Genomic DNA, 27893 nt, shown 5'->3' on the forward strand with positions numbered 1-27893 from the left:
TTACAGAATCTTTTCAGTTTCATGAGGTCCTTTTTTTTTTTTTTTTTAATCAATTCTTAATCTTAGAGCCTGAGCCATTGGTGTTCCTTTCAGGAAATCCCTGCCTCCCACCATGCCAATGAGTTTGAGATTCTTTCCCACATTCTCTTCTATTCGATCCAGTGCTTGTCATTTTATGTTGAGGTCCTTGATCTACTTGGTATTGAGCTATGTTCAAGGTGACAAATACAGATCTATTTTTGTTTATCTACATACTGACTACCAGTTAGACCAGCACCATTTATTGAAAATGCTTTCTTTTTTCCATTGTATATTTTGACCTCTTTTGTCAAAGATCAAGTGTCCATAAGTGTATGGTTTTATTTCTGTGTCTTCAATTCTATTCGATTAATGTTTTTTTTTTTTTTTTGAGGCAGAGTTTCATGTAGTGCAAGCTGTCCTTAAAGTTGTCAGGTCCAAGATTACACTTGAACATCTGGTCCTGTGAACTCTTGCTTCTGTGTCTAGAGTATTAAGATTGTAGGTATATGACAATAAGCCCAGTCTGGAAATACTTTGCTAGTAAATATTTACATTTTCTTTAAGAGAATGGGGTACACTACTAAAAGTGATAGAGGGTGTAAATATGATCAAAGTATATTATATACAAATATAGAAAATTTGTGAAATATATTACTTTGCACGATTAATATAAACTAATAAAATTATATAAGCTATGTATACAAATGAAAAAAATTAGTACTTTCACATATTATTCATGAACATTTTGATTTTCATACCTATACTCTCAATTGCAGGGATTATAGATATGTGCTTCTAAGTCCAGTTGAGAATTTTTTGAGAAAAAATTGCAGATAAATCATAGAAAACATCTAAGGTCTGACACTCATAATTTTTCCCACATTTTGACAGATTTTAATAATTACACTTACATTTGAACTAGTTCCTCTTAATAATTTTTCTCTTCTTTTAAATCTTCATTTGATTATCTTTTGGTGTCCAGTGGCCATTGAGTCTTTCAACAATTATAGAACAAATTGCCATGAAAAAAAAAAACCTCCATTTTAAACCAGGATGTCATTTACTTTTTGGCCTCAAATTATAGACTTACCAAAATAATTAAGGGTTGAAGTTGAAGAGTTTTAACAGATTCTAGCTTCCTCTTAGGATTCTTTTAGATCTTGTTAGGATAGACTTTAGAGTTAGAAAATTACTTTTCTCTGCATCTGAATTCAATTGATATTTAAGCTAAAGCTTACACCTTCTTTATCCTACCACATGTTTGTGCTAAGTAGCATTGAAATTAATATATAGTAACTGTGTTTGTCTTATATTCCAGTTGAACTCTTTATATAAATATAATATATTTAAGAAATTTATGGGTGTTTCCTTTGTTAAAAGCTTCACAGGAATGAGGAATCTCCTTTATAATGATCTACTATAGTGTAACTAAAACTTTTTACTTATGAAAGTGAATTCATATAGGAAGATACCATTCAAATCTCTCAAATTTTAATAATAAAAGAAAAATGTCATCTTTGTATCATTAAAAATATAACTAGTTTACCAAGATAGAACTTATATTCTATAAAATTCACTCATCTAAAGGTTTAAATTGTTTTGTTCATGTATCAACAATTCAATTATTACCACTTCAAACAATTTAAAAGGTATTATGCCAAAATTTAATCTGATAAGCTCTTGAAGTTAATCCCTACTGTATTCATTCTAAGGAAACAGTAAATATGGTATATAAATTTTGCCCATTTCATTTGTATATTTCATGAGAATGGAATTATGTAATAGATGACCATTTCTTTCTGTGTTCTTTGTGTTTCTCAAAGTTCATCCATATCATAGTATTGATCATATGTGGCATTTTTGTTATTACTAAATGACATTCTATTATACAAGTACATTAATTTTGTTCACTCAATCATCAGTTGATGCATACTTTTATGCTTTCTACTCCTTAACTAGTATGTATAAGGATGATAGGGAAAGTGTAGAAGTTTTTCTGGGAGTAAATATTTTGACTTCTTTTGGTTATGTACCTGAGAATGGTATACCATTGAATTTTAAGTATGATTTTTGTTTTTCTCATTTTTCTACATTATAAAAGAGATTTTTACTTATTGTTTAACCACAATAGTATATTAGTATACTGCACAGTTATATAATACCCACAGCATAATTTTATTGATGTACCATTAACAGCGGCAAACTCAAAAGCCTATGGGGCTGTAAAAAGTAGGTCACTAATTTAGGAGGGTGTGGGGTTGACATGGGAGGCATAAGAGGCCTGAAGGAAATGATGTAATTACATTTTAATTAAATTTTCAAAATTAGTATTACACTGTATATTCTGATAAATTGGAATTTTACTCAAATTGTGCCAGGGATCAACAACAACAACAAAATTGAAAACTTTTAGCCTTTCAGCCTTTTCAGTGCTGCCAAAGAGTGTACCTTACTTATGTTGTCTTTAATTTTGATAGAATATTTTAGGGGTCTTATATTGTGTACTTAAATTTGGGTCAAGAATCAATACAATGGGGGTATGCCTTAAGATAAGCAAAAAAATTAATCTTGAATATTAAGTATTTACTTTATATTTCTTTTAAGAACAGTCCTTGAAAAGTCTAGTGCTATTCCTATAGTCGAGGTGTGTTGCTATAATCTCAGTACTAGAGAGGCAAGGTAGGAAGTTTGAAAGCTCTAGGCCCGCTTAGGCTACCTAGCTCTATGTCCTCAAAATAGAAAGAAATATATTTGAGTATTTATTAAGTCATTTGGTTTCCTAGTATAACTTTGTTAATGCTATAGTTTCTGTAACTAATAATATAAAATAAATATTGGTATAGCTAAACTCTTCAAAGTACACACCAGTTTTAAAAAATATCTATTATTTATTAGATGAAAATACAGAGCAAATTCAGTTGCTCCATACATTTAAAAATTGTTCATTCTGAGAGGGTTAATCTAAGCAGAAAATAGTGGATACATTAAACTTAAAGTATGAAGCTATTGTTAAAATAGAAATAAAATCAGAGAATAAATGCCAACAGAAAAAGCAGTGAGGGCAAATCAACTATAATTTCAATATTTAAAGCTAAAATTGTAGTGCATAGTTTAGAATTACTCCAAAATCTATTTTATTGCATAGGCCTTAGATTTCAATTATAATTTTAAATTAGTGTGATCTAGATGGAAATATGTCCACTTAACCTATTTCTGTGAAATAATGAATTATTAAGTGAGAGCATTTCATTTTCAACTTTCAATGATTCCAAACTCCCAAACTTGTGTTTTGGACCTTTTCTTTTTTTTATTAATACTGTTTTAAAATCAATGAATAACTTCTTTTTCCTTAATATTTTACTTGTCTTTGTATTTCTATGATCTCTTTATTTTATTTGACATATATAAGAAAAAACATTAAACAATATATATTTCATCATCTTAATTCATGACATTGTCATCCCAGAATTGCTAAAAGTAATATGGTTAGGAGCTATAGTGAGATGGAATTATTAATATCATTCTTGTATCATTTAAGTGCTAGGTTTCCTTGGCAATAGAATATTCAAACTTTAAATAGAATGAAATAATTTATATTTAAACAAGGTAAAAAAAAACCTTTCAGAGTTAAAATAATTTGTGAAATGACTTGTTTTCCATTACACATGGGCAAAACAACATTTTTCATAGCAAAGATAAAACTTTACTAGGGAAAATGCATACTTTGACTCATTTAGATCTCCATAAAATTTTAAGTACCAAGGTTCTAGCTCTTGAATGCATTTTATTTTTCATAGTTTTAAAATTGTTATATATATTCAAGTGCTTCAGTATTTTATGGTTCAAGTATGGTATTCTGAAATATGTAATAGCATGATTTTGCTTTAGGTTATGCATTAGGTTTTTATAGGAACAAGATTGGAATTAAAATGCTAGAGAAAATGTTTACAGGGGATATATTGCTTGAATATGACTTATGGTTATTACAAAGTTATTTAATAGATCATATATTTCATAGTTCACATATAGCATTCATGTGACATGTCATCTCATCCTCAGAGACTATAGAACAGAATAAGATTGTGTATAAAAATCTTTAGTGATAGTCTCAAATATGGTTGCTTCATCTTTTTGTATTACTTTTCTAATATGCCCTGTACCACCAGGTTTTTTATAAAGAAAAAGTACCATGCAGCCAAGTATTTTCATTTATACTTTTAAAACAAAGCATATATTAATTTACACACAAAAGTTTGTGTTTTTCTCCAAATGCTCCAAAAGAAATTTGAACTCTTATGTAGGCCATATTTCTTGAGTATGACTTGTGATTTTGGTAGTTTATGAATATCTATTCACTACAGTTCATATACACTTTCTCTCTGATATTATGTCATTCTTAAAACTATAGAGAATACAATTTTAATTATAATGTAATAAATATAAGTGGTAACTTCAAATACTGTGTCTTTGCTTTTTTGTATATGTTTTCATATTCACTCTATCATCAAGCTATCAAGTGATAATATTTTCTTAATGATTTATGGAGTATCTTTAACTAAAATAATTTGGACCTTATCATTTAAAATAATAGGTTTGATTCATTAATAATCTTTAGAAACAAGTACTTTTTAATTTGGGATTTGTTTATATGAACTTATTTTATGACATGCATTTTTTCTGTTATTGATATTAGTGATATGATTTTATTTAAAAATGCAAGCTATGCTTCATATCTTAATTGCATGTGAAGCAAATACTTCACTTGATAGCTTGATGATACAGTGAATATGAAAACATATACAAAAAAGCAAAGACACAGTATTTGAAGTTACCACTTATATTTATTACATTATAATTAAAATTGTATTCTCTACAGTTTTAAGAATGACATTAATATCACAGAGAAGTGTATATGAACTGTAGTGAATAGATATTCATAAACTACCAAAATCACAAGTCATACTCAAGAAATATGGCCTACATAAATATATTTGCTACCGTAAATTTCAGTGCTTCTTATACAGAAACATGGTTTTGGTAATGTTAATTTTATAAAAATTATTTTAATATAAGTTTGATCCTGTTATAATTGATCTTAAGTATTATTTTTCTATGAAACATACCATTTTTAGTGACTGCAAATAGGTCACAAAGGTAATATAGTGGGTACGTGTTTAAAACATTTTGTCATTATGCTTAACATTCATTAAATGTCAGTAGTAGTTTTACTGAAATGGTTTCCTTTATATTTTGCAGTGGATGATGTGGGAGAGAAGTTAGAGCATATGGGGAACGCACCATTGAAAATCGATAGTGATGGTTCACAAGAAGATGTTAAAGAAGATGGATTTGGTTCAGAAGTGATAAAAGTATATATATTTAAAGCAGAAGCTGAAGATGATGTTGAAATAGGTACAACACTATTTTAATTCCATGATATAAGAAACATTGGAATTCTTATCTTTTATGGGGATTATTCTAACATTCTCAAAAGTCAAAAATATTCATAGGCTTCTTAGTGTATTTTTAAAACTGTTTATGAATATCTACATATAAAGTGGGAATGGGGAAAATGTCACTCAGATTTTTTTCAGATATGAAACTGTTGTGGACGAAAATTTTAAAACAAATGAAATAATTTGTATTAGAATAAGGATTATGATGGGTGTGTAAGAGCATTGATGACAGAGGAAGGTATTTTGAATTTTAAACATACTTCTAGCACTTAACTGAGAAAACCCATCAATAACTTGTATGTTCTCCTACCACCTTGTTTCCTCATCTGTATGATATCCATAATAATAATGACATAATAAGGTTTTTATGAGAAATGAATGGGTAAATATATATGAAATTTTTATAGTGCTTGTCATATAAATGTGATATAACTGTTAACTGAAACAAGTGATGTTTTAGGTATAATTTTTATGTGTATTTTAATGGCACTTTGAAATTTGTTAGAATATGTATATACCCTGTATATCCTCATTAATTCAGGAATTTATTCTGTAATATGTGTTTTAATATTTAAGGTGGGACAGAAATTGTCACAGAGAGTGAATACACCAGTGGACATTCTGTAGCTGGAGTGCTTGACCAGAGCCGAATGCAGCGAGAGAAAATGGTTTACATGGCCGTGAAAGATTCTTCCCAAGAAGAGGATGATATCAGTAAGATAAAAGGGCACTACAGTGACTTATAAGAAGCAATAACACAACTTTAAAAGCAATTGATAACAACCATAGATATACTAAATAACAGCTAAGTTAGAAACAATAAGCCTGTTCTTGTAAATATTTAAAAGTATGGGTCCTTTTAGACATTCCTGAACCAATATATCAGATAAGAATACATGAACAATACATCTCAAATAATATGTTACAGAAAGATGAAGAGTTTAAAGTTTTGCTGTAATGAAGTTCAAAATACATAGAAATAGAATCATATATTAAATATATATTAGAGACATGTATAGTGCACATAAATTCACACAGGCATACACACACAAGCATAAATTTAAAAACATTTAGATCTGTTAAGTTTAATTTCACTTAAATTATTAATCTCCGAGGTAGAAAATATTCAGTTTTATAAGACAAGTAAGTCCTCAGGGAAAATAAGTTGCCCAAGACCATTACGACACTAGAACTTGAGGACTTGTCTAACTCTACTGCCAGTCTTTTCTCTACATGGCAGTAAGCACTTTTGGCCTATCTGGATTTAGCAGTGAAAGGGCTAACTGGTTGATCTCCTGTCACTGAAAAGTTGGGTGGGTAAGTATTTATGCAAGCCCTTCTGCTAGGATGTTAATTTATTATGGTGTTCATGGGTAATTGTTACTAGGGTTTCCTGAAGCTCAGGATCACAAGGTAAAATATCCTATTCATATTTGCTTTCTTTTGTCATTTTTCATGCTTTTTGTTTATTTTTCTTCAAGACGTTTTGTTCTTTTCCTACATTGTCTTCACCTCATTATTCAGTCTTGTTTGAGGCTGTTTTTGTTTCCTTGCCATGTTGACAAAATGCTATTTTATCACACAAGGGCAAGAGCCTTCTTTTCATAGCATTATCTTGATAGTGCTATGTTCTATTTATGCTGCACTCTAATAAATATTTCTCGTGTCTTTCTCTAGCAACCATAGAGAGCTGAATCCTACCTCCATATCACAGCTGAAACTATCAAAATGCTTAGGGCTAGGGAACAAAAATATTTATTTAAGTAATGTTTGTTTCATCTTAAATCTTAAAATTTTTAACTTGCTAATTAAGTGAGGCATGATAGGTTATGGAAAACTGAGGTATAGGTTTAATGCCATAATTTGATAGTAACATGGAAAACTTAGACCAGCATCTGTGGTTATTAAAGAGGAGAAACAAGAAGATACCTTGCCTCAATTGTTTTTATACATTTCTTTTATAGTAAATAGAAAATACATATTTTTAAATTGTAGGAAAAGCATAAATAAAATCTGATGTTATATTTATGTCATTAAATAGAAATATTTTTTCACAAAAGTATATAAATTTTCCCTTTAGGCTTAAATATTTTTAACCTCAATACTATTATCTTTAAATATGTTCTTTTTTCTCTTAGTAGTATACTTAAAAGTCTAGCTTCTTGAATTGTGTCTACTAGTTCTTGAACAACAGCATTTTATACTTATATTTGTATGTATATATACATGTATAATCATATGATTATAATTATTTTTAAAAGTTTATTCAATAACTAGTATATTGATTATTAATAATTACACTAATGGTACTATCAAAATAGTATGGGAATGAATTTATTACTTTACATTATATTGAAAATACTTTCTGAGTTCCAAAACAACTACTGAGAAAATTTATGGAATAACAACCCTTTTATACATTTCCAGTGCATTATGTGTTATAATACCCTCTTCAAGCATACATGTGTTATAAATTTAAAAATCATTTTCAGAGCCAGGCATGATGGTGCATGGGTGCACTTCCAGGACACAGAAGGCTGATGCAATAGGATTGCAGATTTTAGATCAGCTCTGGCTGCAAAGCAAGACCTTGTATCATAAAGAAAAAAAAGCAATTTTATGGCACTCATTTATAATATAGGACACTAATAATTTGGGGGGAAAGTTGTTTTCTAGAAGCACTACTTTCCAAAAATACTGAATATAAACTTAGTTTAAATTTATACATTTGAAAACAACTAAGATCAAATCTTTAAAACCTACAGATTTAAATTCTATGGAATTTTTGCCCATTTATTTAATACTTGAGAATGTAAACAAGTAATTATTTCCAAAATTTAGGTAATGCTGAAATATCAAATGAACTGTGCATGGAAGTCATTATAGGGGAAGAGGAAGGAACTGTCCCTGATACTCAGCTTGAGGACTCTGATGTTAATAAAACAGTTTTCCCTGTTGTCTATCCTGCATCACATGGTACGACACTAGTATTATTACTTAAGTACATAAAGTATGTATTGACTATGCCTTTGAGCAATTAAATATTAATGTGTTATAGTGCCACGGTGTGTTGGCTAATTGAATAAAATATTCTGCAGTGAGTTGATTCATCACCACTTACTTTACATGATATTTTTAATCACATATCTTATACTACTAAACCTTGCTTAATGCATTTTTGTTAGAATATGTTCTAAATCCTACCTGTATAACTGAGCAACATAAAATATTTTATTTTCCTAAAATAGGAGTGACCTCTGAAAAATTAATCCTTCCTCTTTTGCAAAAATGTATTTCAATTGTTGACACACATAGTAAAATTGAGGTTCCGGAAGAAAATCAAATTATTCAGAATGTATGTTAATTCATTAAGTTTTTTTCTACCACATTATGTCTTTTGTTAGTTTCATTATTTTTATGTAGCTTATACTTTCCAAGCTTCCAGTGTAAAATGCGTTAATTTATTTAGAGTTCTCTCAAAGTTTCCTTCATTAAGCAGTCATGCATGAACCTCTTCATTGCTAAGGATACATTGCAGAAATAGTTACTCAGTTTTCACTTTAGCTGTAAAACTGTTCTAGATATTACCAATTCTAAGGAGGCAGATAATAGTCCTTATTTTCAGTGGAGGAGGGGATTATTTAATTTTTGGAAGTTTTCAATAACAAGCGTATTTTATTGAGAAATTGGTAGCCAAAGTAAAAATTTATAGATTAAAATATAATCTGGTAGTTATAGGCAGTATATCAATTTATAACTAGTTCTTTTTTTAATAGATGAAAGACGAGTTTCCCGAAGGTTTGAAGATTGTCAAGCAACAGGTGAGAGAGCATTGTGTAGGAGACATAAATGTACTGCCCAATAAATAAAAACTAGTTGGATTGTGACTTTAGAGAAATTTTTCGGACTACACCTATTATAGAACTTATATAGGAGTTTGCCTCCTTTTAACAACCAAATATAAATGCAATGTGTATTAATTTGTAAATGAAATCCATTTTGGATTTCCTTAATGATACAAGTACTAGACAATTTGCCACATGGACAAGAAAAGCTTGCTATAGAAAAAAATATACAAATTTCTTGAAGAGAAAAAGAGCAAGTGTTTATATCAATTCTTTATTAATGTCATTCTTGGATTTAAAACTGTCTTAATTTTTATGAAAAATGTGCAGTATGTATATATCATAAATCTATAACCCAGCTTAATAACATTTTTAGTTTAATATACTTTGCTGTTATTCTATGACAGATTGGTTTCTTTTCCTTAAAGGAGACTTTTTCATGACAAAATATATAATTATTGTTTCTTCCCATGGGTAGTTTGACTCTAAAATGTAGGTTTAATAGAAATAAAAAAAATATATCACAGCATATGTGCTAGTCTGATGGTTTTGTTTATTTAAAATATTAATGTGTGCCTTAGTTCCTGTTATATTCAGCTAAGAGCAATTCCTATTAAACAAAGCATTTAATTGGGGGCTTGTTTACAGTTTCAGAGGTTTAGTCCATTATCATCATCACAGGAAACATGACAGCAGGCAAATAGGCAAGCAGGCTTGGGAATGACAACTTATATCCTGATCTACAGGCAGGCAGGCCATCAGAGAGACAGAGAGAGAGAGACAGAGAGAGAGAGAGAGAGAGAGAGAGAGAGAGAGAGAGAGAGAGAGAGAGAGAGAGAGAGAGAGAGAAACTGCCCTTGGGGTGGGGTTTTAGAGACAGATGACCCCAGACTCCTAACACTGGCTATGTAACTGATTAACCAAGCACTGAGGGCAAGGAAGCACTTAACTCTGCTCATCTGTAAAACCCCCTTGTCTCAGCTCATGCTGTGGCACAGAGCAGAATACTATATTCAGCCATTAGAAACAATGAATTCATGAAATTCTTAGGCAAATGGATGGAGCTAGAGAACATCATACTAAGTGAGGTAACCCAGACTCAAAAGGTGAATCATGGTATGCACTCACTAATAAGTGGTTATTAACCTAGAAAACTGGAATACCCAAAACATAATCCACACATCAAATGAGATACAAGAAGAAAGGAGGAGTGGTCCCTGGTTCTGGAAAGACTCAGTGAAACAGTATTCGGCAAAACCAGAACGGGGAAGTGGGAAGGGGTGGGTGGAAGGACAGGGGAAGAGAAGGGGGCTTATGGGACTTTCGGGGAGTGGGGGGCTAGAAAAGGGGAAATCATTTGAAATGTAAATAAATTATATCGAATAAAAAAATTAATAAACCACATAAACAAAGCAGTTAGCACTGTGGAAGGGCAGAAAAGCTTGCCTGGTGGAAGCAGTAAGGCCAAGCAGATAGCAAATGTAATAAATTCTCATTACAAAAAAAAAAAAAAAGGGAAAAGAAACCTCAAAGCCTACTCCTACATTCTCCTATAATGTCATACTGCCTTATAAACCTTCCCAAACAGTTCCACTAAATGAGAAACACACATTCAATCATACTAGCCTATGAAGACCATGCTCATTCAAACTACCACAATGTAATATGATAGGATAGACATTGAAAAACTCGTCTTATTAAAAACTTCAATTTGTATGCACTGATCACATTAAAACAGTAGCATATTACTTGTCATATCAGTTTTAATCCCAGAAGTCAGTCTTAAAAATAAATTTCGTATCATATACATTATTCTAAAATATACATGTACCATCTGTTTTACATATAACTACCATGACTGCATTTGTGAAAGTAATTTTAATTTGACAGCTGTAATTGTCTCTCAGAGGTTTACTACTGCATAAGCTCTTACTTTCTAGTTCTTTCTAAACTCTCAACCTAAGTCTGGAAACCTGTTCTAATCTTCTGGCTCCTTATTCTTTGGCTCCTTCTGTCTTCACCTGCCACCTGTCTCTGTAAGAGTGTCCTAGTAATACTGCATCCTCTCCTTCTCTCTCTGCTCTTCTCTCTTAAATTGCCTCTCTTTCCTGTGCTGTTCTTTTAAGTAGCCTCTATTTTCTGTGCTGTTCTGAGTTGGATATATCCTACCTCTCACTCTGTCTCAAAACGTTCTGTGATTCATCACTTGTCTGCCCCTCACTTTTAAATGTGGTTGCTGCTTCCTTCTACAACCAGTCTTCCCCTCCTTGTTAGGGATTAAAGGTGTGTACTAAGGGCATGCCTATATTCCAGCAATAAGAATTAAAGATTTATCATTCCAGCTGGATCACAGAGACCTAGAAGATCTTTGGATGTGATCCTTGCCACAGTAGTCATGTTTCTGGTTTAAATTTCCATTACATATATTGGCTAACTTAGCTATATAGTTTCCTTACAAAATTCCTCCAATTTTATCAGGTTTTATTAATAAAAAGTTTGTTTGATGCCATAATTTTGTATAGGTTCTTAAAATAATGTTTCTTATGATAATGTTACCAGTTATTCCTTTAGGATGGTCATGGTGAAATAACTTAAGTTCTATACAGTTGTACCAATGTGCTTGCATGTACACAAGAGGATTAAATTAATGAGAATTAGCAAGAAAATGCGTATACCTTGTGAAATTTAACTCCATAATTTAGCACAGTGTCACCTGAAGTAATTCACCTACCAAAATCCCCCAAATAGAAATATATGCAATTGGACAATTTTTTTCCTTTTTGTTTTCAGGAAACACTTTTGACTCAGCATTAGAAAACAGAAGCACTACAGCAGCACAGTACCTTCAAATTTGTGATAGCATGAACACAAATAAAGTTCTTAAACAAAAAATCAAGAAGAGGAGAAGGGGAGAAACAAGGCAGTGGCAAACAGGTAAGATATTTATGGTTTATGAATATTATAATAATTTTATATGCAATTATAGTTAATACAAGTAGAAAAAAATCAATGTTTGCATGGCAGTTATACCCCCATATAACCCTGTATATTATATAGATAATTACATATATATTAAGATTTATTTTTAAGTCAGGTTGTGTGTATGTGTGTGTGTGTCTGTGAGTGTGTGTGTGTGTGTATGTGTGTGTGTGTGTGTGTGTATGAAGGCCAGTTACAGGTAGTTGTGAGCTGCCTGACATGGGTCCCAAGAACCAAACTAAGATCCTTTGCAAGAATGTCAAGTATTCTTAATCACTAAGCTATTTCTCCAGTCCTTACAATTATATTTTAACAGTATATGATTGATGCTTTAAAGCATATTTTCTCCTTATTCAAAAGATATTTTACAGACAATCTTCAGATGGGTTTAAAATATAAAGATGCTTGATTCTTTCTTATATTTAATGCCATACATGAGTAGTCTAGAGATCCACGTATTCCAGTAAACAATTTTACTACAAAAATGTTATAGTATGCATTTTTATTGTATGAGGCATTTAGTCAACTAGTATTTTTCACATAGTAAATTTTAGCTAGTTTCAGGAAACTGTTTTATAATTTTTTTCAAAGAAGTGTCATCAAATATCACAATTTCCTTTTTCCCTCTTGCAGCTGTTATAATAGGTCCTGATGGACAGCCCTTGACAGTATACCCTTGCCATATTTGCACAAAAAAGTTTAAATCCAGGGGATTCTTAAAAAGACACATGAAGAATCATCCTGATCATTTGATGAGAAAGAAGTATCAGTGTACAGATTGTGACTTTACAACTAACAAGAAAGTGAGTTTCCATAACCATTTAGAAAGCCATAAGCTTATAAACAAAGTTGATAAAAACCACGAATTTACAGAATACACTCGAAGATACAGAGAAGCTAGTCCACTGAGTTCAAATAAACTCATTTTAAGAGACAAGGAACCGAAGATGCACAAGTGCAAGTACTGTGATTATGAAACTGCTGAACAAGGACTGTTAAATAGACATTTGCTGGCTGTTCATAGCAAGAGTTTTCCTCATGTTTGTGTTGAGTGTGGAAAGGGTTTTCGTCATCCTTCTGAACTCAAGAAACATATGAGAACCCATACTGGTGAGAAGCCATATCAGTGTCAGTATTGTGCATTCAGGTGTGCAGATCAGTCAAACCTGAAAACTCACATTAAGTCTAAGCATGGTAGCAACTTGCCATATAAATGTGAGCATTGTCCTCAAGCATTTGGTGATGAGAGAGAGCTTCAACGCCATCTGGATTTGTTTCAAGGACATAAAACACACCAATGTCCTCATTGTGATCATAAGAGCACCAACTCAAGTGACCTTAAACGGCACATCATTTCTGTCCATACCAAGGACTTTCCTCACAAATGTGAAGTCTGTGATAAAGGTTTTCATCGTCCTTCAGAGCTTAAAAAGCATAGTGATATTCATAAGGGTAGGAAGATTCATCAGTGTAGGCATTGTGACTTTAAAACATCAGATCCATTTATTCTTAGTGGACATATCCTTTCAGTTCATACTAAGGATCAGTCATTGAAGTGTAAAAGGTGCAAGAGAGGATTCAGACAACAGAATGAGCTGAAAAAGCACATGAAGACTCATACTGGACGGAAGATTTACCAATGTGAATATTGTGAATACAGCACCACAGATGCATCTGGCTTCAAACGACATGTGATTTCAATACATACAAAAGACTATCCACACAGGTGTGAATTCTGCAAGAAGGGATTCCGAAGACCATCAGAAAAAAATCAGCATATAATGAGGCACCACAAGGAGACTCTTATATAGTAAGATCGATATAAGGAAAGAAGTTATTTACAAAATATTCTATTTGGGAGGAAAATTTCACTGTTTTATCTGGTTTTCAAAGCTTGATATTAAATCATAAATTTACATTCTTTGTATTAAAGATCTTAAAATATTTGGACTAAAAAGGCAATCTCATATCCCTTTGAAAATTACCTAAAGAATTTAAGAAGTACCATAGGATGGTTGCAGAGGAACTTAACTGTATTTAACAGTATTATATGCATAACTAAACTACAGAGGGGAAAGTTAAGACACCTTATTTGATTGGTCACACTAGAGATGTGTTTCTGAAAGGAGGATACATAATTGATTTAGAAATGCTTTGCTGTAGCAAGCAGCCTCACTTTTATGCAATTTTAGAAATAAGGTGGGGAAAGAAAATGCAGTCATCCATCAGTAACTTAGTTATTGAACATTTTATATTGTACCTGGACATTGGTTTCCAGAAATGGCAAATGTTTTGTGTATTTGTTATAAGGAATCTCACTCTGAAAAAACAAGTTACGTTCAGTCCTAGTTTTACAATAAAAGAACTTCAGAGTTGTTGATATTTTATCAGAGGATATGAAGTTTAAGACATAGCATTCTGTGCTGAAAACTGAAGTGAAATATAAGAAATAAAAAGTTCCAGTTTTGATGTGCAAGTAGATTCAGTATGGCATATATGGTAAAAGTGTATTTGAGTCAAATGTGGCTTTCTAAAATGGATGCAAGTATGTTAAAAAGTCAACACTATGTTTCTTGTAATCTAAATATTAAATTGAGAGAACAGTTTTCTTAAATATTAAAATATTTAGAATTTTTAGGGCAGTTTTAGTAAGTATGACTCTTCAAGTCTTACTTGCTCTAATGTTTAAAGGTGCAATTTTATGCTGTTATTGAAAATTTTGATTTTTAAATCTATATACCATATTCTTAACATAAATTTTCAATGAGGTGGTATTTATGCAGTATTTAACATAACAATATGCTGCCAATAGAGTTTGGAGGTGGTTATTCAGTTTACAGTGTATAAATTTAAAGTATGCATCCCTTAACAACGCTTTGTGTTAGCATGCTGCAAATCAAAATGGCGCTTAATATTAAAACCTCGTGTAGGGAATTTTAATGAAAATCCTGTTCATAAATGTAATGCATATGATGTGTACTTTTAAGTTCTAGTTGCCCTAATTTAGTTTATATTCAGCTGTTCAGCATAATTAATGTGTAATTTACTTCATGCTATAGTGTGGCTTTGTGTTTTAAGTAATATTCACCTTTCTGTTTTTGCACCAGATAAGAATCTGTTACTTGAAAATAAATTTTTTATCTTTCTTAACTTCAGAATGATAAATTTGGAAAATCTACTAAATTTGTGTGTTATGTGGCTGTAAATGATGTACACGCTGTAAAATAAGATTGTTACTGTTATGTGGACTTATTATTTCTAAATGTTATCCATCGAAATGAGCATACAATAAAAAGCATTTATTGCACTTCAAAGTTTTATATTTATTTAAAGTTCTGTTATAATTTTCATTTCGTATTAAAGACTTTTCATTTAAAGTTTCACCTAGGAAGTTTGATCATTTAAAAATATTTTGTTGAATTTTTTGTGTTAATGTGAGTTATGGATTTAAATAGTCATGATTATGTCATGTTTATTCCTCAAAAATAGGTATCATATGATATAACCATGATGAAATGCTATAAATAAAAGGTACTCATTTTAAGACCTGAGATTGACTATTAGAAAGGAAACTAAAAGTTTTTAAACTGTTTATATGAGTTCAGAGAAATGAGAATATTTAGTTATTTCCCAATATACATTTTAAAGAGTAAAGCATTGATTCAATTATTTGGGAGTTGTTTCTGAAAATAAGCATAAAATAACTTGCTACTTTCCAGTATTTTTTTATTTAACAGGATTCATATTGCCATATATGTTAAACTTTTGCCAATTGAATGATTATTCTTTAAAGCCCATTAGCAGCAGAAGAAAACTCTTACCTTCATGCATTAGACCAGTGCTCCACAAGTTATAAGGTTCACCTAGGGATCTTATTAATTTGAATTTAGTTGTAGTGACTACAATTTTACATTTCTAGCAAATTCCCGTGTTGTCATGCTTTTGAGTAATAAGTGTTAGATGAAAAGCATCTAGTATTATTCTAGAAAACTTTGGTGCTCAAAAAATTACTGGGTAAGTGGATAAAGAAAATCCATATTAAGTACATGCTATTAAGAACAAGAAAAGGAAAGCTGTAAATACAGATAATCTGAGATAAAATAACCTGTTGAGATAATGAGTGAGTAGGACTGATAAGAGGTTGAGTCTTGGAAGTTTCTAGTAGGAAACCATTGTAGGTTTAAAAGAAGGGAACATATTTTTTGTTTATATTTGAAGATCATTTTGGAGAGTGTAGGGTCTATTATCACAGTTGCTGAGGGAAGCAAGGTATCATATAAGCCGTTGTTTGTGGTTATAGTAGAATTGAACAAAATAAGATCTATTTCTTTACTTATTAATGGTCCCTAAAAAGTGCTTCAGTCCATACAAGATAGAAATCACATTATAAATTAAAGATTGTCCTTAAAGGAACAGGGTTTCTTGGCACATGACTGCCCTAAATACCTGTAGGGGGCTAATTGAAAAGTTCCTTTTACAGCTTAGTTCTTGGCCTTTGTGATCAGATAGATTTGTTTATCTCTCACTTTTAAGTGATCTATGGCATGAACAATGTATCAGGAATTATTTTTGCAGAAAGAGCCCTTAAATCTTACTCATGTCTCAAACAGGAAATATCAACTTTTCAATATCAACTTTGTATCATTCATATACACACATATTCAAGAATAACTTTTATGTACCCACTTACACATCTTCAATGATTGACATTACTTGACAAAGCTTGTTTCATTTACATTATTCCCCTAACAATGAAGGTAAAGTTAGTTTGTAGAAGGAAGCAGCCTCATTTGAAAGTGAAATTTAATAAAGGGGCAGATAAAGTGATAAAACTGAGAAAAATTTCTCAGAATAAGAGAGAATATGCCCGACTCTCAAGAAAACAGACAGGAAAGAGAGTCTACTTAAAAGTGCAGAGTGAGTCAGGAGTGGGGAAATTCAGTGAGTACTTGTTCACTTGAGTTCAGGCAATGTAATGGAGTTCAGTTGAGTTCAGTTTGTACAGTTCATGCAGTGCAGGTCAGCAGAGTTAGTTTGAAAACAAACAAATTCAGTCAGAATCAGAGAAATCTCTTTGAATCAGTCAGCTCGGAGAATGTTGAGCCAGAACAGCTGAGTCGAACCAGTGAGCCAGAGTTCAGAAAGAACTAGAAAGGGTGAGCTTATTCAGCAGTAATTCTATGCGATGAAAATTATATCTGGTAAATAAATGTTAAATTTACAAGTAACTGTTCCAAGGGGAATTTTCTTTCATTAAAAATGGAACCAGTTGGCAATATTGATAGTGCCTCATATATCACTTACTGTAAGTTTTATTCACCTCCCATCTGATTTACAAACTGTTATCCTAGGAACAGATATTTTCCAAAATAATATTGTCTCACTGGACTCCTTTAGGAAACTATATTAAAATATCCATTTATTCTTTCATACATTGGTTTGCTTTTTAGGTCCTTGAACCATACAGAATATCTAACACTGGTTTTATTAGCAAACACAGTATAGAAATAAAGCATTATATTATAAGATCTCCCCCTTAAAGGCTCTCTAGAGCATGAATTTCAAAACATTTAATAAGTTGGGATAGGAAAACAAGGTTTATAAGCACATTTAAAAAAAAAGTTTTGAGACATGGGCTCCTTTGTGTAGCCCTGGCTATCTTGGAACTCATTTTGTAGACTAGGCTGTCTGCAAACTCAGAGATCTGCTTGATTCTACCACCCAAGTGCTGGGATTAAAGGCATATGCCACCATAGCTGCCTTTTTATAAACACATTATTAATAAAATGAATTTAAGAAAAGTACTGAGAATGACAATACTTGCTATCATGTAATTGTGTCACATAACAATCCCACTCTTCCTTCATAGAATAAAATGTTATGCCTTATTCTGGAGTAAATGTTAGGCATCGTTATCAATGAAAGATGTGCTTATACTCTTTACTGAAATACTATATTTACTATTTATCCTAGAGTAAGCATGAAACAAGGTATTTTTTAATAGAACAAAAATTATTACAAAATCAAATTTTGTAATGGTGCATCCTGGTGAAGATGGGTCATTTGAGGAAATCATTTGAAAACATCTACTTCTGAAATAATTTCTATTTTCTGAAGTAATCTTTATAAATTACAATAATGAGAAATGCAAAGACACAGTTGTTAAATTGATATGAATTTGATAGTTAAATAATTTTTAAAAATTGTGCTCTTTTCATATTGTTCAAGTTTGAAAAAAGTAATATGACTAAAGTACCAGTACCAAGATGGGAAGAAAATATCTTAGTAAACCATGTGTGGGTTTAGAAAACTAAATTTTGCACGAGCTGGATGTCAAACTTTTGTTAAAGTTCTACCTCATGTAGGCTACATCAAGAAGAGTTTTCTTTTATGCTTGTTTTACAGAATTGTCCCTTAGCTCCTATATAAACATTGAAATGATAAAAAAAAACTTCCTGGTAAAATAGAAAGATATGCTGAAAATGTTTTCCTATTTGAAATTTTACAAAGACAATACAGATTCTTAACATATTTTATTTAGACACATCAGAATATTTTGCATGACACTCTCCAGTCGCCATTTTATTTGACAAATATAAAGTGAAAACATATGGAAATATAAATGAGATAAATGGACATCTTCACCTGATTCCACTGGAGTTATCATTGAGAAACTACACAGAATTGGTGAACATAGGAAGCACCCTAAAAGCCACTTAGGTTCTACATTGTTTTCGATTAGAGTTTAAACACAAAAGTTTTTTCCCCCTCTCATTTCCATGATGTTATATCAAATATATCAATGTATAAAACCTGGACTCAGGTCTCCTGAATGACTGGGGAACTCATCTCCAGAATTAAATGTATAATTAATACACTTTTATTCCTCTTATTTCTATTGATCTTAAAATGTTGGTTAAAAAAAAAGGAATGAGAAACTTTTATATGACTCTAATTCACTATCTTAGCTCAAACAGTCTGCCTTCTTAATTTCTCTTTAATTCTGGATATCATTACTTTTCAGTAATTTTGAAAAAGACATTCTCATTTTCAAACTGTAATTATGGCATTTTTCTGGCAAAGTAACTAAAGCATTCCATTGTAACTTTTGTAATAGATGAAGAACAATACATTTTTGCCATAATTTGTTCATAAAATAAAGGGGAATTGAAAGAATATAAAATATTAACATTTTATATCATAAAATATTGATACAATAGAAATTTTATCCATGTCAGAGAACTTAATGCTTATCTTCAGTGTTATAAGAATATAAATAAGACTCTTAATTTTATATCAAGACTTTTTAAGTATTTCTAACTCATAGTAGTTCTAGCTCATATAGTTCCACAGCCATGCTTATATTAACTGCTTCTTAGAATAATTAGAATATGCTTAAAAGCATTTAAGATTTTTATAAAGGTTTCTGTAGATATTTTAGTACAAAAATATGAACTAAACATGTAACCTTAATATATTTGTTACATTAATCCTAATTTGATGAATGAGGTTTTGTACCTTTTGATTGGATTATATTATGAAATTTCATTATTATAATAAACAAATGCATGTATGACTTTGTAAAGTTGTTGCAATTCAACTAACAAATATCTAACTACATCAAAGACTCTACTATAAAATATTCTCCAAGTAAGATTCAGTTATCAAGTATCTTTTACTGCTATTTTTGTTATTTAAAGATTTTATGGCTATGCAATATTTCATTGTTATATCTGTATATCACTATGAAAAATTCTACATTCTTATTGCCCCAATACTACAGTTCAGTATTATGCTTTTTACAAAGTGAATGGGATCACTTGTAGATAATATTTTTTGAAAGAACAGATTTTCCCAGGTACTGACATGTACTTAGAACCAAGTTGCACAATGTATAATTTAATTAATGCATTTATTTAAAAGAAATTAGCTCATTTCCATGATTAACAAAATTAACCTCCACCTTTGACTTAGCTGTTACCAAGATATGTTAGTTATGCTGTACTCTTTTTTTGTCACAAGTTTAATGTGAGAAAAGTAAGGCTGCATAGTTCATGTTCTAGTTAGCATATTTTTTTTAATTTAATTGTTATTTGCCTCTGTTTTGCTGAAAAACAGTACTGAATTCTGTAGCTTAGTTGCAAAGTTAACATAATAGAATAACTTGTAAAGACTCTATTGTATGAATAATTTCAACATATAGGAAACACCCTACATAAAAATAGCAGGTTAGATTCTATACTGTCTGCAAACAGAGTTTAAACACAAAGGTTATTTTCTTCCCATTGGCATGGTGTTATATCAGATATATTGATGTGTAAAAAAAGGACTCAGTTCTCCTCAATGACTGAGGGAGCTCATCTCCAGAATGAAATAATCCCATTAAATTCATGGGGAGTACCATGATTCACAATTTGATTGCATGTTAGCGATAGAAAAATGACAAAGTACTGATGCAGACAAAGAAAATTTCCTTTGGGTTGTAGTTTTGTAGAATGGATCCGTTCATGGCTAGAAAAGAAAAAAAATGTATCTTAAAATCTGTTCGCAATTATTTTTTAAAATACTACCATTATTACATGTACACAGTTACTAAAAATATTCACTTGGGTATGTATACTGCTAACAGAAATGTATCTCATTTTATATACTATTTTATAGAGTATTCAATAAAATGATAAGCTCTGACTTAAGGAATGTGTTTTAAATGACTGTAAGGCAAGAGGGGGGAGATTGGGTGCATTTTGTTCTTATTGTCATATTTATAGTTTAAATATGTAGTGAAATATGTCAGCTAATAAATAACTTTCTATCATTTATGAACTTATTGAATATATTTGGAACTTCTTACTCTATACTCCTTTCCAACCTTAACTTAATTTCATTGGAAACGGAAGATATGGCTACAACACTAAGTCCTTTAATTCCACAGATTCTCATACTATCGTCACTGCATGTAGTCAAGCAATTGTTTTTGGTTTGGTTTGGTTTGGTTTGGTTATAGATTTATTTATTTTATGTATTTGAATGTACTTCAGCTGTCTTCAGACACACCAGAAGAAGGCATCAGACCGCATTACAGATGGTTGTGAGGCACCATGTTGTTCTTGGGAATTGAACTCGGGACCTTCGGAAGAGCAGTCAGTGTTCTTACCCATCATGCAATTTTTTTTGAATAGTAACTTTTAGGGTCAAATTATCCTTTAGTGAAAATTTTTATCCTGTCCACACATATTTTTGCTACTAATCTGAGTCTTAAGTTATCAAGTACTTTTTCTCACTTGATAATTAGTAATATTTCTCAACAAGTTGATGGCCTGAGAAATGATTTGAAAAAGACTAAGCTATGCGTGTATTTTTATTTTTGTTGGAGATTTACTACACACTGCTTACTTTCACTGATTAGTAAAAATATTGATGCCTATTACTGTAAAAGAACATTAGAACTGAAATCATGATGATTTTTTTATTTCTACTAAAGTATTTGAGCTTTGGCTATACATATTTTTCTTTTTATTTCATTTTTTCTTTCTGTTCTCCCCCAACCTTTTTTTTTTTTAACAAGAGAAGGTTTCACTGTTTAGCCATGGCTGTCATGGAACTTACCCTATAGACTAGCCTGGCCTCAAACTCACAGAGATCTGCCTGCCTCTGCCTCCCAAGTGCTGGGATCAAAGGCATGTGTTACCACTGCCTAAGATATATACCTTTACTGCATTATTTAACAACTTAAATTTTCTAACAGCGTAAGTAAACTGTAATTTTAAGGTGTAATATTTTCAACATTAAAAAAAATAACATAAACCTTTTTTTCCAAATTTCACACATATGCTCAAAATCACAAATCTCAGGAAGCAAAACATTATTAGTAAACTGAATGCCCGCCTCTTCAGTCTGCCTCTACTTTTTCAGACTAAGCACTTTCTTGAGTTTACTAACCATAGATTTACTTTATCTTGGTATAAAAGCCATTTGACAGGTAGATGAAAACAATACTGAAGTTACTGTTTAGAATAGAATTATGTACATTTTGAAAGCTGAGATTCTGAAATTTCTCTGTCTATTGTCTATGTTTCACATTCCTGCACTCATGATCAGTGAATTACTATTAACATATCTTGCAAGATTGTCGAAGTAATAATTGAGAAAAACTCAAAAGCATTTTTTAATATTACCAAGTTTTCTGATGCTCAGCACTACTAAAATTAGATGCCACGGGAGAGAACTACTATGCTGGGGAATATATACTTCCTCCATGATGATCACTGTTCTAAAGGTCTTAAGAATGTAGCACCTATGTACAAGAAGAGATTGTAAAATAATCAGCCCTGTAGTAATGGTTTGAATTCTTTAGAATGGTGTTGATATCTATGTTATCTGGTCATGTTGGAGGAGGAAGTTGAAGTAAGTAAATTTTAGAGTAGATGTTATTCACATGGTTATTCAGCCTCACATTAAACCCCACAATTTAAAACTGAAGGATTTTATAGTCTAGACAGAAAATAGATACAAATCTCTTCTATTTTAAAGAAATAAAAGGTAGTATATATCCATATTCAAGATCACAAGACAAATTCTATCGATACATGCACATTCATGTTCCATTCCACTTCAAATTGTCTATGACAACTGATATTTTACATAATTTTTAAAAGCTATAAATATGTAATTAAAACAGGATAGAAATACCCAAATAAACTTACACAAGTCCATTTGTCTTCAGTTTTCTCAATCACAATAGTTTGTGTATCACTGCCTGGTGGTATATATTCATAGTCATCATACAGGAGACCTAGGATTGGATATTGTGTTCTGTACCTATACACCAAAATCAGAGTTACTAGTAGTATGAAATAACTTTCATTTGTAACCACTCCCATTTCTATTCCCCTGTTAAAATTAATTTATCACTTACTGATTAGTTTCAAATGAAATGCCTTCTCAAATATAAAAGTGCAACTCCTTTTATTTTTATTTCCGAGACAGGGTTTCTCTGTATAGCCCTGGCTGTCCTGGAACTCACTCTGTAGACCAGGCAGGCCTCCAACTCAGAAATCCGCCTACCTCTGCCTCCCAAGTCCTGGGATTACAGGTGTGCGCCACCACTGCCTGGCACAACTCTTTTTATGTTAAATAAATAAAGGAATGTGTGCCTCTGATTATGATGGGTCACTGGTAGCACAGGACAATAATACACAGAAAAAATAAAATTAAAATAAGTACCATAATGGCTGAGCTCACTACTTGGAGTTTTTTCATGTTTACACTATAGGGAAAGGAAAATCAACTGGATTCTAGAACGTTTATCAAGTTAAAGTGACACAAAAATGTATGTCACAGTCATATCTTGTGTGGTAGAACAGGCTAGGGATGTTTATACATAGACAAAAGAGCAGTATCCTGCCTTTGCCCTAATTACCAGCACTTCCAGATATTCCTTCTCAAATGTGTTCCAAAACACAAATTAAAATTTTCCCCAAATATATAATTCTTAAGTTAGACATATTACACCATCATGAGTAGGCTAATAAAAATTGTGTCCTGTTGTACGATATTTAGCATGTGAATTATTCCTTAATGTATCTATACTTTATATGCTACTCAGTCACTGTTTCAGCTTTCTTTATTATCAGACCAACTGGTGATATCACACACAACCATTTTTTTTTCCTAAAGTAAAAAATTAGTGATACTGAAAATTCAGATGCATACATTTTTAAGTGAACAGACTTAAAACATGTGCACTTAATAATGGAAAAATTATATGCTGATATTGATAATATATTTTTAAAATCAAATAAAAAACAAAGTTTATATAAGAGTTTATATTATCCAAGGTTTCTGGCATATACTGTAATTAGTGAAAAAATACACCTTTCACCTAAAGGGTTACTAATCTCAATTTGAATAATCAGGGCAAGATAAAGACTGCTTTACACAACTTAACACAAATAAATATCTATCAACTGATATCCCCAATGTCATAAACAACCTTGTCTTTATTTCTATAGTATTTAACATTCTGTAATATGATATACAATTATCCTAATGATGATATCAATGTCTTTTTTGAATATTCATTCCTCAGTAGAATTGCTGACAAGTAAAATGATCAAAACACTTTTTAGTAATATGCACATCAAATAAAAGAATAATAAATTGTATATTAACTTGGAATATTAAAATGCCATTTCAAAGTACATTACTTTTTTGTGGTGATTGTAGTCCTTCCACCACCAGAGGGCTGGTTATGGGATGAATATATTTCTTGTCTCAACTTTGAGAGTTCCTTATAAATAAAAGACAGTAATCATTTAAATAGAAATATAAGCATTTGGTAATAAGATTACTAAGAACAACCCTCATCACTCCTCCTGTTTTATAATTTTACTAATGTTGATCCACAGTAGCCAAAATATTATACATGCCTTTTACCAAACTTCTTCCACTGGATTTACCTTTTCCAACCCAACATTATTTATAGCACATTAGCCTGGCTACAAACGGAGGTAGGATGTTGACAATTGGATGGATATGGCTGTCTGTATAAATATGTGATTTTTTGATTGTTATGAGCAGTTGAAAAGTAAGGCCAATCAATAATAATGATAATGTTGAAATTTCCATAAGGTAGTAAATTCAGAGTCCTAACAAATTTATCATGAATGTTACTGTGAGTGCCATTTTAAAAATAATAGTAGGGTTTTTGTTTTTTAGAACTTACCATATACCAGATTCTGGGCTACATGCTGCTTATACAACATAGTTCCTTAATGAAGGAGGAGTTCATGATCGAAGAATGAGCTCACAGGCTTTAGAGAATTTCACTGTTAGTAAATCCAGTGCCTTAGAAATAGTAAATATGGGGGCTGGAGAGATGGCTCAGCAGTTAAGAGCAGTGACTGCTCTTCCAGAGGTACTGAGTTCAAATCGCAGCAACCAGATGGTGGCTCACAACCATCTGTAATGGGATCTGATACCCTCTTCTGGTGTGTCTGAAGCAACAGTGTACTTACATATAATAAATAACTAAATCTTTTTTTGTTTTTTGTTTTGTTTTGTTTTTTTGTTTTAGTTTGGTTTTGGGTTTTTTGAGACAGGGTTTCTCTGTGTAGGCTTGGATGTCCTGGAACTCACTCTATAGAGCAGGCTGGCCTCGAACTCAGAAATCTACCTGCCTCTGCCTCCCAAGTGCTGGGATTACAGGTGTGTGCCACCACTTCCCAATAAATCTTAAAAAATAGAAATAGTAAATGTATTGCCCTTGTTTTTTAACTTTACTTCCTTCTTTCATTAAGTGTCAACCATACATACTATTAATATACATACATTAATATGTGGTAAAGTATATCTTGGAAATGTGTCCTTTTCTTGGTGTTTTGAGTAGGAGCCTTTAACAGCTGAACCATCACTTCTACTCAATGTGTCCTTTCCTAATCCATGGGAATTATTTATTGTACAGAACTTAATTGTACCATTGCATTTTCTCTCCTTTTTCTTACCTCTGATTGACGCTTTATAAGAGAATCCTTCTCTTCCAGCAAACTTGTCAATTCATGAAGTTTGAATTGGAAATCACTACAACTTCCTTCTCTTTTTGAAACATCTTTTTGGTACTGGTTTAATTGGGACTAAGGATTTAGAAAAAAAATTATTATAAAGCTTTTAAAAATATAACTTAATTCCAATGTAGCATAATTAGGTCCAGTCACATAGTCATAAAATGAAAAATAGTATATGAATTTTCACAAATGCCTATAGAATTTTACTAACACAAAATATAATTTGAAATGCCAGTTACAAGTTTCTCGTCTTAAAAAGCTGTATTTACTATTTAAGATTAGTATTATCTAAGCAACAGCTTTAGGCCCTAGCAATAAAATAAAGCTAAGGAAAGAGGCACTTTGGATTCTGTCAAAAACAAAATAAGGAGCCTTCAATCATAATGTTATACTGTGGCTTTCAGTTCACAAAATGACTCCTGATGCATGTCTGAACTGAATACTCACAGCATCCCAAAGAGATAAGCATCAGACTAATACAATAACAGCTGCAACTCCAAGCAAAGCTCCCAAGGACACACCTTCACTTCCTCACTTCCACATGTGTAGACATAGAAACTGCCAGGTTAACATGCTACTAATAATGTTAGGTTGGAAAAGAGGAAACCAGTAGAAGAAATAGGATCAGAAGGCCTATTAACAAATTAAATTCTGTTTAATTTGTTTTAGAAAAAGCACTAATATTAGGAAAGAAAAATTAATGGTCATTTCATCCATCGATATATTTAAATGTCAGGGATGAAGAGGTGGCTTAGCCACTAAGAACACTGGCTGCTCTTCCAGATGACCCAAATTCAATACCTAGCATCCACTGGGAAGCTCACAATGGTCTTTAAATTCCAGTTCCAGGGAATCCAATATCCTCACAGAGACATAATAGAAATTCACAGAAATAAATCATAAGATAGTTAAATGTATTTATCTACATTTAGGACTCAGTAAATTAAGTCAGTTATATCAATTCAACATAGAATTACAAGGCAGCGTACTATATACTTACTCTTGCAAATATTGTTTTGTTTTCCATTATACATAATCAAAGTCCAGCATAATTTATCATGAGTACAAAACTCTTAATATGTATAAATGTTAAAATACATGAAACAAATGATCGTGATGTGTTCAGCCACAACTGATATATATATAAAATACAAATCCTGAACTTAAGGCTCAGGGAATATCAAGGAAGAGGGGACAGTAAGACTGTAAGTAAGTAAGCCACAGGACAAGTAAATTAAAAATTAATAAAAATCAAGACAATGAAATTAAAGCCTTTTATAATCAGCTGAGAAGAAAATAACCCAAAGTATAAAATAATTTAACTTGAGTACCAGTTGGAAGTTTCACTGACTTTTAATATATAGAAAAATATTTATAAGAAAAGTTTTTAGAAAATACTAAAGTCTTCAACAATAATTTATTTATTTATCTGTTTAATAGTGGCTTGGCAGTAGAGTGGTGGTGATGATAATTATTATATTTTAATAAAAGTTTACCTTATTAATTTAATGCATTACAAACATGTGTGTGTGCTTATATGTGTATGCAGAGGCCAGAGACAGTAATAGATATCACGAAGCTGTAGTTACGTGGTGATGGTACCCAAACTCTGCTCCTGATGATTGAACAGGTTTTTTTAAAAAACAACTGAGTTACCTCTCAAGGCTCAACAATCACTATTGTTTTAAAAAGCTTCTGTAGACAATTTTATGCAATGTAGGATCAACATACCCTTAGCTTGCTGATTTCTCTATCTTTCTCAAGTCTCAAGTTTTTTACCATCTCCATATAATGGCTGCCAATCTCATCCATTTTAGCCTGTAATACTGGGCCAGTGCAAGTCTCAGACACCTACACAAAAACAAAATAACTTTATGTAATTAGCTTGTTAAGAAGGAAATACATATTAGGTTTCAAAATTTATTATGACATGAATACCATGTGATTAAATAAGACATTGAAATAATAAAAATGATCTTGAGAGGCTGTCTGATAAAGCTCAAGTGTCAGCATGATACAACTTTCATGTA

The 27893-nt window shown here is 31.4% G+C and overlaps 2 protein-coding genes across 4 annotated transcripts in view; one reads left to right on the top strand and one right to left on the bottom strand.

Moving 5' to 3' along the window:
* Nucleotides 1-15608, top strand: part of Znf711 (zinc finger protein 711) — a 34629-nt gene extending 19021 nt beyond the window's left edge. For 2 of the 3 annotated variants that reach the window (XM_052171471.1, XM_052171470.1), the window contains 6 exons: nt 5278-5433; nt 6054-6191; nt 8319-8453; nt 9254-9298; nt 12113-12256; nt 12935-15608. In XM_052171471.1, coding sequence (XP_052027431.1) covers nt 5278-5433; nt 6054-6191; nt 8319-8453; nt 9254-9298; nt 12113-12256; nt 12935-14112 — 1796 coding nt within the window. In that variant the 3' untranslated portion in view covers nt 14113-15608. The remainder of the gene's footprint in view (nt 1-5277; nt 5434-6053; nt 6192-8318; nt 8454-9253; nt 9299-12112; nt 12257-12934) is intronic. The other variant, XM_052171473.1, reaches the window with a different exon arrangement.
* Nucleotides 15609-22956: 7348 nt separating this feature from the next.
* Nucleotides 22957-27893, bottom strand: part of Pof1b (POF1B actin binding protein) — a 56289-nt gene continuing 51352 nt past the window's right edge. The window contains exons 12-15 of the mRNA XM_052170275.1: nt 27595-27714; nt 25804-25932; nt 24508-24590; nt 22957-23119 (exon numbers count right to left, since the gene is read on the bottom strand). Coding sequence (XP_052026235.1) covers nt 22957-23119; nt 24508-24590; nt 25804-25932; nt 27595-27714 — 495 coding nt within the window. The remainder of the gene's footprint in view (nt 23120-24507; nt 24591-25803; nt 25933-27594; nt 27715-27893) is intronic.

Source organism: Apodemus sylvaticus, chromosome X (assembly GCF_947179515.1).
Source record: "Apodemus sylvaticus chromosome X, mApoSyl1.1, whole genome shotgun sequence".
Classification (NCBI taxonomy): Eukaryota; Metazoa; Chordata; class Mammalia; order Rodentia; family Muridae; genus Apodemus; species Apodemus sylvaticus.